At 38.2% G+C, this 15,413-nt stretch overlaps 1 protein-coding gene across 13 annotated transcripts in view; it reads left to right on the top strand.

Annotated features, from left to right (window-relative positions):
• Positions 1-15,413, top strand: part of PPP2R2A (protein phosphatase 2 regulatory subunit Balpha) — an 86,096-nt gene that overhangs the window by 24,942 nt on the left and 45,741 nt on the right. Inside the window, exons 1-2 of one of the 13 annotated variants that reach the window (XM_073232709.1) lie at positions 10,546-10,666; positions 12,664-12,766. The exons of 10 other annotated variants lie outside the window; for them this stretch is intronic. Coding sequence is in view for 1 of the 3 variants with exons in the window: in XM_017654407.3 (XP_017509896.1) it covers positions 10,651-10,666 (16 nt within the window). In the remaining 2 variants the exon portion in view is untranslated. Of the gene's footprint in view, positions 1-10,527; positions 10,667-10,750; positions 12,767-15,413 lie in introns of those variants that run through there. 2 more of the 13 variants (XM_017654407.3, XM_073232710.1) reach the window with 2 other exon arrangements.

Here is a 15,413-nt window from a genome sequence, read left to right on the forward strand (position 1 = left end):
TGGGGCTGTTGGCAGCTTTCTTGTCTCCACTAAGTGCTGCCTCTGCTACATTCTTTACCTCTTCTACAGTGGCTCTCAGCAATGCTCTCAGTTCAACAACTATTTCCTTCACCCCCACAGCACCTTGCAGCTCAAGTTCTCATGCTGCCACTCTCTTGCCTCTTGCAGGAGCACATCCCTCTCATCTGTGGCTTTTTTTTAATACGTTGAGAAATGGCTAACCCACGATTCCCATCACCTCATGGGCACTGTTCCTTTTAAGGAATTCCCTACTTTGCAGAGGGCCTCATCTGCCCCCATTCCTGGGGAGGGGCCCACTCCTCTAGGAGGCAAGCCACTTGGGACCATATGCGCATTAGGGGAGATACTCAGGTGTCCCCTTATCCATAGGGGCAGCCCACTGAAGTACCCCTCCCATGAGGACTTTTTCCATTTTTTTTTTTTAGATCTCAGCAATTCCTGCTGGCTGTACCAAAATGTAGCTCTGGGTGGAGGGAATTCCTGGCTCTGGGCAAGTTCACTAGGAATTTGCTGAGACTGAATAATGACAGTGGAACTTTGGGGATAAAAAGAGGGTCATACCAAGCTTTATTGTCATGATGGTCACCTGACTGTCTGCAAGCAGCAAGCCTGTCTCTGTCTCTGGCCGTGGTTCCAGTCTCAGTCCAGGCGCAGCCTCTCTTCCAGCTGTCTTCTCTAGGCTTCGCTTTCCTGCTTCCCTGCTTCCCTCTGCCCCCAGCACTGGGCGGAACTCTTCTTAAAGCAATACCAGCTGTAAATAGCTTATTGCCAACAGGTATGCATGCAAGTGTGCACCTGTGCAGTAGGCTGAGTATTACCTCATTGAACATATACAATAGGCAAGATTAAGATCAGGTGAGAATCTGGTCATGAAATTTCCATTTTCCCCACAATCACCAACTGTTTCCTTATAAGTAAATCCTGGGTAAACAATTTTGACAAGACAAATTACATAAGTGTACATAATGTGTACTGTTTGGTGCATCAGATCACAAAAGTTTATCCCATTATTGATAACTCTTAGTTTGATCACTTGGTCAAGTAATGTCAGCCATGTCTCTCAAAAGAACTTTTTTCCTTTTGTAATTAATAAGAGTTCACTGATGGCCCTTGTCTGAGGCTGTTACTACATTGCTGGATGCCGAACTGTGATTTCTTATCTCCCAACCCTTCCTCTCCTTTTTAATACCTAGGTTCTTTTTTTATTCCGTTAACAACCACTGTTCCTTTTGATGCTCATATTGTCCTCAGTTTGGCCAGTGAGAGGCCCATCAGGTCCCTCCTGTTGTCTGTTTACATGTTCTGTTTTCAGTTAGTCTTTGATCACTCCCTATTTTTCTCACACAAGATGTTGCAGATTGTACTTTTTCTGCCCCAGAATCAATATTTTCCTAAGCCTTCAATTCTTTCAGTAGGGAATGTTATTTAGAAATCATTTTATGTGCTAAGTGTGTTCTCTACTACTGGAATATCATATTTCTAGGCCTTGTTATTATTATTATTTTTTTTGGCAGAGCTGGGAAATTAAAAGGATTTGGGTTGTTTTTTTAAAATCACAAGTTTATTTAGGACAACCTACAGTACCTTGTTGTTTCAAAAGATAAATTGCAAGCAGGAAAATAGAGGGGGAACCTATAGATTAAAAAAAAAGACTTAGATATATTGGATCAGAATCAAACAGTTAAAAGTTCTTTCTTTTTTTACCTAAGATAATTGGGAATTTGAACACTGACTGGATATTATTAAGGAAATACTATTGATTTTTTTTTCCAGTTACTGTAATGGTATTTGGTTATACTAAAACTGGTGGTCTTATCTTTTAAAGATACCCTTTGAAATATTTATTGGTGAAGTAATTTTATATCTGGGCTGTGCATCAAATAACATGGGATGGCTTTACAGATGAAACAAGCTAGGTCATGACTTTGTAATTTCTGAAGCTAGGTACTGGATACATACAAATTCATTATACTGTGCTCTTCTACCCACTGTTGTATTTGATTGAAATAATCTGTAATACAATGCATTTATACTGATCAACCAATTTAGATAGAATAAAATAGATTTCTTCCTTACCTCCCCCATTCTATATTTGTATCTTTTCTCTCCTACAGTAAGAACCCTAGTTCCCAACCCTGTAGCTATAGAAAGATGAAAAGAACCTGGAGCTTTGATGAAAGAAGCCAGTGAATGAACTGATCCTAGATTTAATTGCTCTTTTTTGTGACTAATTATGGGAGATAAAGAATTTTTTAATTTGATAAAATACACATAACATAACATTTACTGTTTTTACCATTTTTCAATGTGTAGTTCACAGGCACATTGCTCTCCAGAACTTTTTTTCATTTTTCCAAATGAACCCATATCCACTGAACAGTAACTCCCCATTCTCAGCCCCTTACAACTCCCATTCTACTCTCTATCTCTATGAATTTGACTATTCTAGGTACCTCATAAAATTAGAATTATACAGTATTTGCTCTTTTGTGACTGGTTTATTTCACTTAATACAATGCTCTTGTCTAAATTCATTCAGGCTGCCATAACAAACTACCACAGACTGTGTGGGTTAAACAACAATTTATTTATTACAGTTCTGGAAAGTCCAAAATCAAGGCACTGGCAGATTCTGTCTAGTGAGGGCCTACATTTCGATTCACAGATATGTCTTCTCCCTGTGTCCTCCCAAGGCAAAGGAGGTGAGAGCTCTTTAGGGTCTTTTTTATAAAGTCACTAATCCCATCATAAGGCTCCACCCTCATGACCTCCCACAGGCCTCACCTCCTAATACCGCCACCACCCTGAGGGTGAGGATTTCAACATGAATTTTGGGCGAACACAAACATTCTTGGTCCATAACAGTTCTCAGAGCTTATCATTTTTGTAGCATGTGTCAGAATTTCCTTCCTTAATAAAGCTGGAAAATCCATTGTATGTATATACCATTTTGTTTATCCATTCATTTGTTGATGAATGGGTTGCTTCCACTTTTTGGCTACTGAAAATAATGCTGCTGTGAACATTGGTGTTCAACTATCTGTTCAAGTCCTTGCTTTGAATTCACTTAGGTATATACCCAGAAGTGTGGTTCCTGGACCATAACATAATTCTACATTTAACATTTTGGGAAACTACCATACTATGCCAGTGGTTGGCTGCACCATTTTACATTGTCACTAACAATGTACATGAATTCCAATTTCTCCACATCTTCACCAGCACTTGTTGTCTTCTGTTTCTTTGATAATAGCTTTTCTAATGGATGTGAAGTTACATTTCATTGTAGTTTTGATTTATTTTTCCCTGATGATTATTTATGTTGCATATATTTTCATGTGTTTCTTGGCCGTCTTCAGATACTTAGAGAAATGTATTTTCAAGTCCTTTGCCTATTTTAAAATTGGGTTTTTTGTTGTTGAATTGTAGTTCTTATATATTCTTGATATTAATCTCTAAATAGATGTATGAATTGCACATGTTTTCTCTGATTGCATGGGTTGCCTTTTCACTTTTCACACAGGATTGTGTCCTTTGATACACAAGTGTTTTTGATTTTGATGGTTTGATTTTTCTGTTTCATCTTCTGTTGCCTGTTTTTTCAGTGTCATCCAAGAAATCATTGCCAAATCCAATGTCATGAAGTTTTCTCCATTTTATTCTAAAGGTTTTATTTCTTAATGTTTAAGTTTGATATTTTAAGCTAAGTTTTGTAAATGGTGTATGGTAAAGGTCTATCTTCATTCTTTGGTGTGTGAATATCCAGTTTTCCCAACACCATATGTTGAAAAGACCTTGTTAAAGACAGTTGACCATATGGTAAAAGTTCATATATGGAATAGAATAGAGTTTATTTCTGGACTCCCTATTCCTTTGGTCTATATCTCTGTCTTTAGGTCAGTACCACACCCTATTTTAATTCCTATAACTTTGTAGTAAGCTTTGAAATAAAGAAGTATGAGACCTCCAACTTAGTTCTTTTTCAAGATTGTTTTGGCTATTCAAGATCCCTTGAGATTCCATATGAATTTTAGGGTGGATTTTTCTATTTCTTCAAGAACTACCATAAGGATATTGATAGGCATTGAATCTCTATAGATCATTTTGCATAGTATTACTGTCTTAACAACATTAAATCTTCCAATCCATGAAAAAGGAGTGTCTTTCCATTTATTTATGCTTTTAATTCCTTTTAACAATGTTTTGTAGTTTTCAGTGTAAAAGTCTTTCACCTTGTTTATAAAATTTATTCCTAAAAAATTTTTTGATTCTATTGTATAAGGAATTGTTTACATAATTTCTTCTATGTATTTTTCTAGTTGTGTATAGAAATGCAACTGATTTTTGTGTGTTAATTTTGTGTCCTGCAACTTTGCTGAGATAACAAGTAATTTTATCCTGTAAGTGAAATACTGACATGTTTGAAAATTCTTTTTCTTTAACTAAGCATATCACCTAGAAATTTGATGAAATCTGATAACAGGGTTTAGCCCTCAGGCACTATGCTGTACGTACTATGACGGTACAGGAGGGCTGCTGGTGTAGGCTAGATCCTGTGCAGCAGTAGGTGGTGGCCTTGTGTCACTTAATGGATTTATGTTAAGTCCCTTCTTAATTCTGTTTCCCACATACCTTCCACAGAGGACAAAGAACCTGAATTCTGAATATACAGGAGACTATATATTCCATGCCAGAGTACTATCAGGTCAGGCAGTTCGTTGGCATCTGATTTTAGTTTATTTTCCTCTTACCGTCTTTATTAATATTCCAGGAAAATCGGGTGAGTAGATTTATCTTCAGGGGAATGAGAGTAGGGATAGAGGAGTAGTATGGTATAGAAAATTATTTTTATTGTTACACCAGAAATAGATATTTTGGTTTGTGAGGTAGAATACTCCTAAGTATTCTGAATTAAGATTTGTGTTTGATGAAATATTATGTCCATTCCTCAATACTAGGTACTTACTGTTGGGTTTAAAGTGGTATAGGGGTGTCTTTACAATCTTGTGTGATTAGCTAATCCTTCTGTGCAGCTGTGGATTATTCCTTTTAAGATTGTAGGTGTGTAATTAAATTGTTTCTGTGCTAAGCTTAGTGACACTGTAGTATTTAGAAAAGGGCAATATTTAGTTACTTAAATTACCCATGTAGAATATATCCTGGGAATTGATGTAGATTAAAACGTCTTTGTTTTATCCAACAATAGAATTGAATTAAATGGCTAGGAAAACCAACAAGCATTTCCTGCCATATTTATCAAAAAAAGAGTCTTAAAGAACGTGTAAGTGCGTTACTTAAACAAAAAGCTGTATTGACTTCCGGTGTAGGAAGATGATCTAAGCCCATGTGTTAAAACAAAGAAACACACACTGAAATGACCAACAAGCATAATGGGGAAAGTTCAGTCTCCTTGGAATCTGAAAGGGTGCCATAATTAAAGTAAAAAGATTTTTGGCAAGAAACAGTACAAATGAGAAACGTAAGTGTAGTCCTTACTGGCTGAGTTGGTGTTCATTTATGTGGTTAAGAACCCCTCCTGGGGTGTCAGGAAAGGGACTGACTTTGAGCCACCAGTGCTAGAATGTAAAGGTGGTTGGTCCGCGGGCAGCTGGTTGGTATGTTTTGTACTTTGAAGCAGAGCAGGAGTCAAAAACTAAATGACTCAGAAAGGTTCTCCCCAAGGGGAGTAAGAACAGCGGAGAGGGGCAGGGTGCCCACAGTTGCAGGAGAGTTAAACTAACTGTGAAGCACAAACTTGAAACTCCCTGCTCTGCAGCTGCCTCCTTTGGCCTGCAACCCTGCAGCCTCGCCACTGTATTGAATCTATCAGCTGACCAAGGAACTGTGTCAGGCAGCCTCTAAGATAGCCACCAGTGATCCCTGCCTCCCGATATTCATTATTCATGCCTTTGTATCTAATCTGCTCCCCTTGAGTGTGGCTGGACCTAATGATTTGCTTTTCCAAGTATGGCAAAAGTGATGTTATGCCAAAAAGGTTTTGTCTTCCAAGTTGGTCTGCCCTCTTTCTGTGAGGGAAGCCATCTCTGATTTTGTAAGCTTCCCTGTGGAGCTCTGGCAAGGAGGGGTGTTTCTGGATAACAGCCAGTGAAGACCGACACCGGCTGACAGCCACGTGCCACGTGCATAAGCTTGGATTGCAGGTGGATCCTTCCACCATCAAGTTTTGTGATTACAGAGGCCTTGGCTGACACATTAGCTGCAGCCTTATGAGAGACCCTGAGCTAGATGCCTGCAGCTAAGTCACACTCATATTCCTGACCCACAGAAACTGTGAGAGTGCATGTTTGTTCTTTTAAGCAGCTAAATTTGGAGTAACTTGCAGGCAGCAAGGGAGAACTAATACGAGAAGTGAATGCAAGCATCCCTGTCCCTCCAAAAGAGATTTGAACTTGTTTCTAAGTGTTTTCTGATTGGATGCAACACAATTCCCTGTAGTACATAAACATATATGTAAAAAGATAGGCATGCACAGAGTCAGTAGTCTAGGGACTAGAAGAAGGTGACCTGTGCGAGGTCAGATTCAATGCAAGAAATGAGAAAATACTGAAATTTAAAGAACTAATTATTCTTCTCTAGGAGACACATGAGCATTTGAAGAAAAAGAATCAGAGTGTAGGACCGAGTTCTTATTGTGAAATCTGTGATTCTTAACTATTGACTCTTTACAGCAGGGCTTCAGAAATATTCCCACAGTTCAGGAAAAAATGAGCTGAAAATTATAAACAAAAATATCAGGAACACAAACAATAGATCCAGTGTATAATGAAAGTTCAGAATGAGAACTCAAAAACAGATTAGAGATAAAGTCAGAAACAGTAAAAATTTTCCTGAGCTGGAGAGGACAGATCAAAAGAGCTTAGGGACTGTAGCTAACATTTATTGAACACTAGGTATGTGCCAAGTATTCGGCAAGTTAAACTGTTAATACTATTCTTTTATAGATAGCTGAAGTGCATAACAAAGTAAGTGAGATCCACACTTAGGAACAACCTAAAATGGTAGATTTTTAAATCTTAAGATACCGAAATAAACAAGTCAAATATCCAGATGAGAAACAGGTCAGTACAGAGGAAGGCGTACCAGGTAGGCATTATACTGTTTACTATAGCTAGGACTGTGCTTTCACTAGCCACATGTGGCTATTAAATTTAATTAAAATCAAATTGTTCATAATTGTTCATTTCCTTGGTTTCACTCTTAGCAGTTTAAAAACATGCTCAATAAATAGCTACCTATGGCTGGTGGTCACCATGCTGGACAGTGCAAAATAGAACACTGCTATCATCACAGAAAGTTTTGTTGGACAGTGCTGTGCTAAAAAGTAGACTAGCATCTTAGAAAACTTCCCGGAAAAATATTATACTTAAGAATCTTAAATTGATAAACATCCCTCACACAGGCAGGGCAGCAAAATGGCACTTTCAGGCTTGTAATGACTTGAAGTATATCACTCAAGTACTTTTGCGAAACACTACTCTCAGTACCCTTAGACACTGAGAGGTCAGTAACTCAGAACTTACGGTGAGTCAACTTCAGAGTCCCTCTGTTTCTCAGAATAACCCAAATATATATCAAAGGGAAAATCTTGACAAATAGAAAGAGGATACCCTTTCAGACAGACCAGTGACTTCAATCTAGACACCCCATCTCCAGAACTGCTTGCTGCTCTTTCTGACAAACTGTAAAATAAAGTCACAGAAAACACCTCTTGTTTTAAGGACACTGATGCGCTGGAACTACTATTGTTAAAATCACCCCTGAAAATCTCCGTGTCACCCAATCCAGCTTACTTCTCAGCCTTCACTGGACTTGATTTCTGTGTACTTTCTGACACAGATCATCACTGACTCCTTTTAGAAACACTGTGTTTGCCTGGCTTCCAGAAAAACTCTTCCTACCTTACCAGCAGTTCCTGCACAATGTCCTTCCCTAGCTAACCTCTCCTCTCAAAGGGCGGGAGAGCCCCCAGGCTCAGTCCTCAGACCAGACCTCTTGTTTTCTTTAGCTGTACTTAGTAGGAAATCCCATTTAGTCTTTAAATGCTTTCTATTAATGGATGACAGGCTAATTTTTATGTCATCTCCCTTCCTTAAACAGCTGTCGAATCCATCTAGCTGCCTGCATGACTTTTCCACTTTCATGTCTAGTTGAAATTAGCACCAAAGATGTGAAAATGGAATTTTTGTCTCCTTTGCTGCCCCAAACCTGCTCTTTTCTGCTATGCATCTCCCCAGTAAACAGCACTGCCTTTCTTCTGTTGGGCTTGGTTCCAAAACCTTGGAATCATCTTTGACACTCTCTTCATCAGCAAGTCCTGGCAAAGCTTTTCCAGGACATTTCACAATTCACCCAGTTCTGTGTGGCTGCCACCTGCATTCAATCATCATCATCTCTTGCTTATGCTACTGCAGTAACTTGAACTACTCTTCTTTCTTGCAGTTTTGCATTGTGTTCACACAACAGATAATCACTTTAAAATATAAATTAGAAACTCTCCGATGGCTTCTTAATCACTCATGTCCTCAGTCCAGTTTTACCAAGCTTAGCAAACTCATTTCTACTTAGGCTCTCTGCTTGGAATACTTTTCTTTTACAAGTGTGGGTGACTATTTCCCTGTTCCTTTTGGTTTCTACCTGAGGCACCTCCTCAGAGAAGCTTTTCTGGCCATACTACCTGAAATAGTCCCCCACCCACTGTGACCTTCTGATCTCTTATTGGCCTTTGTATTTTTATGGTACTTAGCACTACCTGATATATTTATTATTTATTTGCTTATGATATGCCACTGTCCCTAGAATGTGATCCATGAGGGCAGGGATTTTTTTGTCTGTCTTATGTACTCTTGTAACCCTAGCACCTAGAAATATTAGCATGACCTGGAGTGTCTAGCATGTAGTTAATGCCCAATAAAATATTTATTGAAGGAATGACTCTCGTAATGAGCAAAACAAAACAAAAATGCACAAGATTTATAAAAAAGTAAGACCAGTTTTCAGAATTAGAGGAATAAAGTTTTAGTTAAAGAAAATCTTTAATGTATAATTCTCTTTTTCAGTGAGATTAATGAGAGAAATTGCATCTTTGGAAATGGAATGTGAAAATAATTTCAAGTTATTTGAAATGAATGATTAAAATTGCTTAAAATGTGTAGTGGAGACTATGAATCGCAGTGTAAATATAATTGAAAAAGTGGTCATGGAATTATCACCTTGAGCAAAGTGACCTACTTACCAGAGCCAAGAGGAAAAGGTGAACAGAAAGTATGTTCTGAACTGAAATTCTTTTTTTGTATAATAGTGTATGATTACAAAAAATACTCTTTTTGGTTGAGATTTTTGGCAAAATCATTCATGACACAATCTTTTGTATTATTTAGCCAGTGGAGGTTAAGTCTTTAACCTGAAGTTGTACCTGCTACTTAGATGCTGTTAAGTAATACTTAATGTAGGGAAATACCTATCTACTAAGGGTATCATAAGTACAGTTCAGCTGGTATGAGAACCTGGACATTATCCTGACTTTGATCTGTAGCTCTCCAGACCGTATCAGTTATCAGGTCTTGCTTTATAGACTTCATCAATATATTTTAAAATGTTTACACATCTGTCCCCTCTTTTGCCTCTGTGCTTTAGTTTCTTCACCTTTAATGGATATATTTTAATACAACCAACTTTATAGATTTGTTGAGAGGATTAAATGCCTGTCATACTGTAAGTGCATTAAATGTTAGCTACTCGTGATAATATTGTTACTGTACTATTCTGACTAAGGTCACTCTCATTGTTTACCAGAAGTTGTGGAGTGACTCCAAATTGGCCTCCAGACTTCCTCTACTTAGCTTCTCCCAATTCTCAGTTCTCTTCACTTCAGCCTGAGTAGTCTTAAGCACACATGTAATTGGATTACTTGTATTTAAAACTGCCCAGTGGGCTCCCTTTTGCCACTGAGACAAAGTCTGTAACGTTTTCTTCAGCATACCTTAAAGTTCTCTAGTTATTTTCTCTAAACATTCTGCTCCTGTGTACCCACTTCATAGGTGAGCTGGGGGAATCCTCAGAAAGCAGATTAGAAGTGGGTGTGCCTCTACCAGGAAAAATAGACTGTGGAGTGCTCTCTGGGTCTTTAAGCATGGCCATAATAATCATAGTTTGTAAAGATTTTTGACATGTTATTAACCAGTTACCCATCTGGTTATAAAAGTATCTTGATGCATGGATTGATGTGGATTTATTTGTATCATCTCTATGAGAAATTTGCATTATATGTTGATAGGCACCTTAATGAAGTGATTTGCTTTGTGGAATTAATTATGAGCCAGTCAAAAGTTGGTAAACATCTAATAAAGATGGTAACTTTATGTTTAGAATGGTCAGTTTAGATCTCTCCTCTCTAACATTACATACAACATTAATATACCAAGGCTTGTTTGTTAAGATCACATCTGTAGACTATATTAGCAACTCTTTTTCTGTTCTTTGTTGCAGGAGGGTATGGTTCCATTCCATTTTATCCAAACATGATAGCAGATTATCCAGGAACAAGTTAAAAAGAAGGGAGACTGGTTCCAGAACACATCTCTGGAAATTACCCTATGGACTCTGATTCTCATGGCAACATTACAATGTAGGTTCTGTATGAGCATCGATAGCCAGTAGTCTTTGTTGAGCTTATCACATAACATGTTCCTGTTCACTGAGTCATAGGTTGAGAAAAGGTTATTATAAAGGCCGTTAGCACTTTGTTGTTGGGAATCATGGTATAATCAGAGGGATTCTTTGGCCGAGAGGTATAGTTCAGAATCTTGCTCTTGACCACTCGCTTCATCCTGAGGCCTCTTGAGTGTACAAACAGTTCCTGACTTAACAATGGTTTGACTTAGTATTTTTTGACTTTACAGTGGTGAAAGGAGTACACATTCAGTAGAAACCATTCTGCGAATTTTGAATTTTGCTTTTCCCCCAACTAGTGATGTGCAGTACAGTCCTCTCACGATGCTGGGGGGTGGGTGGCAGTGAGTGTGGCTCCCAGGCAGCCATGAGGGTTAACAGCCAATCTACTCATCACCATTCTGCATCCAGTCAGCATTCTGTTTTTCACTTTCAGTACAGTATTCAGTCAATTACATAAAATATTCAACACTTTTTTATAAGATAGGCTTTGTGTTAGATGATTTTACCCAACTATAGGCCAGTATAAATGTTCTGAGCACATTATGTATAACTAATGTAAGGTTTAAGGTAGGGTGGGCTGAGCTCTGATGTGTCATAGGTTATGTGTATTAAATGAAGTTTTGACTTGCGATGTTTTCACCATTGTTAAGTGAAGAACATTTGTATCTGCAAAGAAGCCAAAGCAAGGCAGCTATAACTTTGTTACTAGTTTGGCTTTTAGCCTCAGACTCCAGAGAGTACTCTGGACCATTTGGAAACTACTTTTCCTAGGCTAGATTGGCCTGAATAGCCTAGAAACAAAGTTAAATGCCTCTTACTGTTTGTGAGGCAAAGCTCAAAGCCCAGTCCCCATTTTCTGCTTACCAGTGTGCATACCACGTGCCTTATTTCTTGTCATTTATTGCTTATTGAGCCCTCAAGTCAGTTCTATGAGGTAGGTATTTACAGTTGAGGAAACTGAGTCTGTAAGAGGCTGAGTTACTTTTTCAGGGTCATATATAGGTTAAGTAGGGATTTGACAATGGTGAAATGACCAGTCTGACTTCTGGTCATTTCTTGCACAAGTTCCCTATAGGTGTGGCCCTTAGAATGTATTACAAGCGTGCTAAGGTAATGATCCCTCAGTCCTTTGGGTGGGTGTCTGAGGGGGGCTTAGCTGACTAGAGTTCCTGGAAAGACAAGTGCAGCCTCATCTTCCCTTTATTCTAGTGTGCCGTACAACGACATTCTGTGTGCACCCCAACATGAAGCAGGTAGAGATACTCAAAGTTACAAGTCAGCAAGAGGGAGCATTTGCCCCCAGTTCTTGGAACCACCTTCTTCCTTCAGCCTATTAGGCTGCATATTGCCCTAGTCAATGCCAAGTGGGAAAGAGAATATTAGAAAGTTCCAGGAGCCTGGAAGGGAGAGACAAGAAAGGTTGGTGCCTGCTTTTTTTCTAGGAACAAGTGAGCAGGCTGGTCAAGCCTTATTCACACATGAAGAGCAAGAAATTCCTAAAGAGATGTTAGACATTTAACTTGCTCTTCAAGCCGTAATAAAATGTTCCTAAACCCTGCACAATACCTCAATTGTCCAAGGAGTGTACTGACCTTTGGGGAAAAGTAAGAAGAACTTTGAGCTCCCTCTAGAGGTCAACAGTGATAAAAGAGCATCATAGTCAGTGGGGGAGTAATTGTAATTAAAGCTGGCCTTACCCCTTAAGCTGGAAACTAGCATTTTTTTTTTTTTTTACAGATACATTTATTCAGTAAAATATATTCTTACTCAAGGTATGTGGGACCAGTCCTAAAGTTCAGTGTTTGCTATATAGGGTATGTTGAATTAATAAAGGAGAAAAGATCATGAAAATGGATTGTGCCCAAAATGACATGCTTCTTAATTGGAGCTCTAAGTGTTGAAACTAACCATTTCAAAATGAGAATTAATTTTTGTGTTGTTATGTGCCAGAATGTTTTCCCAGCAGGCCTTTGACTTCAGCAGAGATACAGGTGAACAGTACACCTGCTGTGTGCTCACCCCCACCTCCCCAGCATCTGAAAGGAAAAGAGCAGTGAGTAGCCGATCAATATTATGGAATCCAAGTTGCAGGCATATGTTAAAACTTCTAAGAAATCTAACACATACTTCTTTTTTTTTGGTGTCATTAATATGCAATTACATAAGCAACAACATTGTGGTTACTAGATTTGCCCCATTATCAAGTCCCCACCACATACCCCATTACAGTCACTGACCATCAGGATAACGCATGCTTCTTTAACGCTTAGAACCTCAGCTGACCAAATGAGACGACTGCATCAGGACAGTAATCTTAGTCATGGTCGGATACTGCACGGAGGAGAGTTAGTTTTGGTGCTGACCTTGATTCTTGTTCTGTTTCTGTTCTTAATACGTTTATACTCTTCAGAACTCACTGAGAAAGTTCAGTTCTTAAAACTGAACATGTTACTGTAGAATGAAAAAGTTAGAAGTCATGTTTAATTTGTGGTAATATTAGGAATATATGAAAGCTACACATTTCTTTAAAGTTCTAGAAGTGCTCAAAAAGCAGGACACATGAGCATGTCAGAAGGACCCAGAAGGCTAGCTGAAAGATCTCTCAACTGCCAAATCTGGAACAATTTGTGCAGCGTAATAAATTATATAGTATTACATTATAATCCAATGTATAAAATAAATATCTATGCATTTATACTGATAAATGATTGACTAAATGAATACACAGGGGAGAAAAGACAAATTTCCCCTACATAAGAATTTTGTACAATTCTCCTGCACCTCAGAGGCATAGAGCCATACACACCCACCCCTTGGATGTGGGCTGCGCTTGGTGACTTCCTTCCAGAGTAAGGGAAGTGGGATCAGGTGATGTGAGAGTGGAGAAACTTGGCAGACAGTATCTTGGCTACGTAATCTAGGTTATCATCAATATGGATAGGCTATAGCCTTACTGTGACATGATAAGAATGACATTTCACCATTGTGATCTGCCAAGAATCCATAGTGGCTGTGTGGTCATGAGAAAAATACCTGACAATCCCATGTTGAGGGATGTACTATAAAGTACCTAACTACTAGTAGTCTTCAAAACTGGGGTCATCAAAAATAAGAAAAGTCTAAGGAACAATCACAGACCATAAAAAGGCCCAGTGTAATGCGATATCCCTGATGTATTCTGGAAGTGAAGAAGGAAACTAGAGAAAAACTAGTGAAATCTGAATAAAGTTTGGAGTTCAGTTAATATTCAAGTATTGGTTTCTTATTTGTTGTGACAAATAAGCCATAGTAATAGAAGGTTTAAGCAATGGGAGAAACTGGGTGAGGGCACATAGGAACTCTATATCTTTGCTACTTCTCTGCACACCTAACATGCTAAAATAAATATGTGGAAAACAAAGATTCAGTTCAGGTCTCTTCTGCTTATGTAGCTTTTGTTCAGTGATGTTTGAAAAAGGGGCGATTTTGCTGTTACATCATATGCATTATCACTTCGAGTTAAGAAGTTTCTTTTATGTATAAAAGCAAGGAAAAGCCCATTTCATACATGGATCATGAGTAATGAGAGATGACATGGACTCTCGTGTCGTGGCTTACCACTGAAGGTAGCTGTGGGGTGAGGTGAGCAGAGCAGAGCAGAGCAGAAGGTACCATGATTATTGTCTCGGTTCCATTCTGTTTTCACCATAAATTGGCTTATAACTTACTGAAAGTAACTTCGGTTAAATCAGTTTTGTTGATGAATTCCAGGTTAAAAAGAAAGAAATCTGGGGTCCTTTTTTTGTAAGAATGAGCTCTCTAGCAGAGATCACGGTCATGGGCAGAGTTAGCAGCCCTTGCCAATGTATTGTCATTTTGGGTCTTTAATTTTCCGTATTAAAAGTTAAATAAAAGTATGTTCTTTTTCTCCGGCCATTATTCTGCTCTCTTCCTCTTCAGATGTGTTGAACTTAAGTATCTGAATACATGCTGTATATGTGAAAGATAAATCCTCTGAAGAGAGAGGTTATCCTCCCATGTTTCTTTGCAGATGGGAAGTTTGAAGTTCATCAAGATTGATTTACTCATGGCCAAATTACTAATAGCAGAGCCGAGACTGCACCCTGACATGTCCTGCTGCTCTTGCCTGATGGTTAATGAAGAGCCAAGGCTTGTAGGGAAAGGGGGTGGGAAGGATTTCAAGAAAAATTAGCAAATGTAAAAGAATATTGGCAGAATAAGAAATTTGATGTTTCTCTGTATTCTCTAATACTTTAAATAGTTTAAAGACATTAGCCTCTTTATACATTTTAATTTTTTTTTTCTGATTATTTCAGTAGGGTGACTTCTGGAACTGACATTAGGTTCCAAGAGAATGAATGTTTTGTAGCTTTTGATATAAATTGTGAAATAGTTTTCCTAAGTAATAATATATACTTCTATCTGCAGTGTAGGCAAATACCAGTCTTTTGAACAGTTTATATTTTTCCTCTCATTGAAGAGACAGAAAATGGTGTCTAATTTAAGTCTACTTAATTTGATTCTACTGGGTATTTCCTTATGTTTTACCTCTTTTGTGAACTGTCTTCCTGTGTTGTATGAATTGTTCATAGAAATACAGTATTTTTCCTAGTCATATTGTTTTAAATTTTTGTGTAAAAAATCACATTTTTCTTTTACTACATCTATAAATATTATCCTTCTTGTGTATTTCTACCTCT

The sequence above is a fragment of the Manis javanica genome, chromosome 3 (assembly GCF_040802235.1).
Source record: "Manis javanica isolate MJ-LG chromosome 3, MJ_LKY, whole genome shotgun sequence".
NCBI lineage: Eukaryota > Metazoa > Chordata > Mammalia > Pholidota > Manidae > Manis > Manis javanica.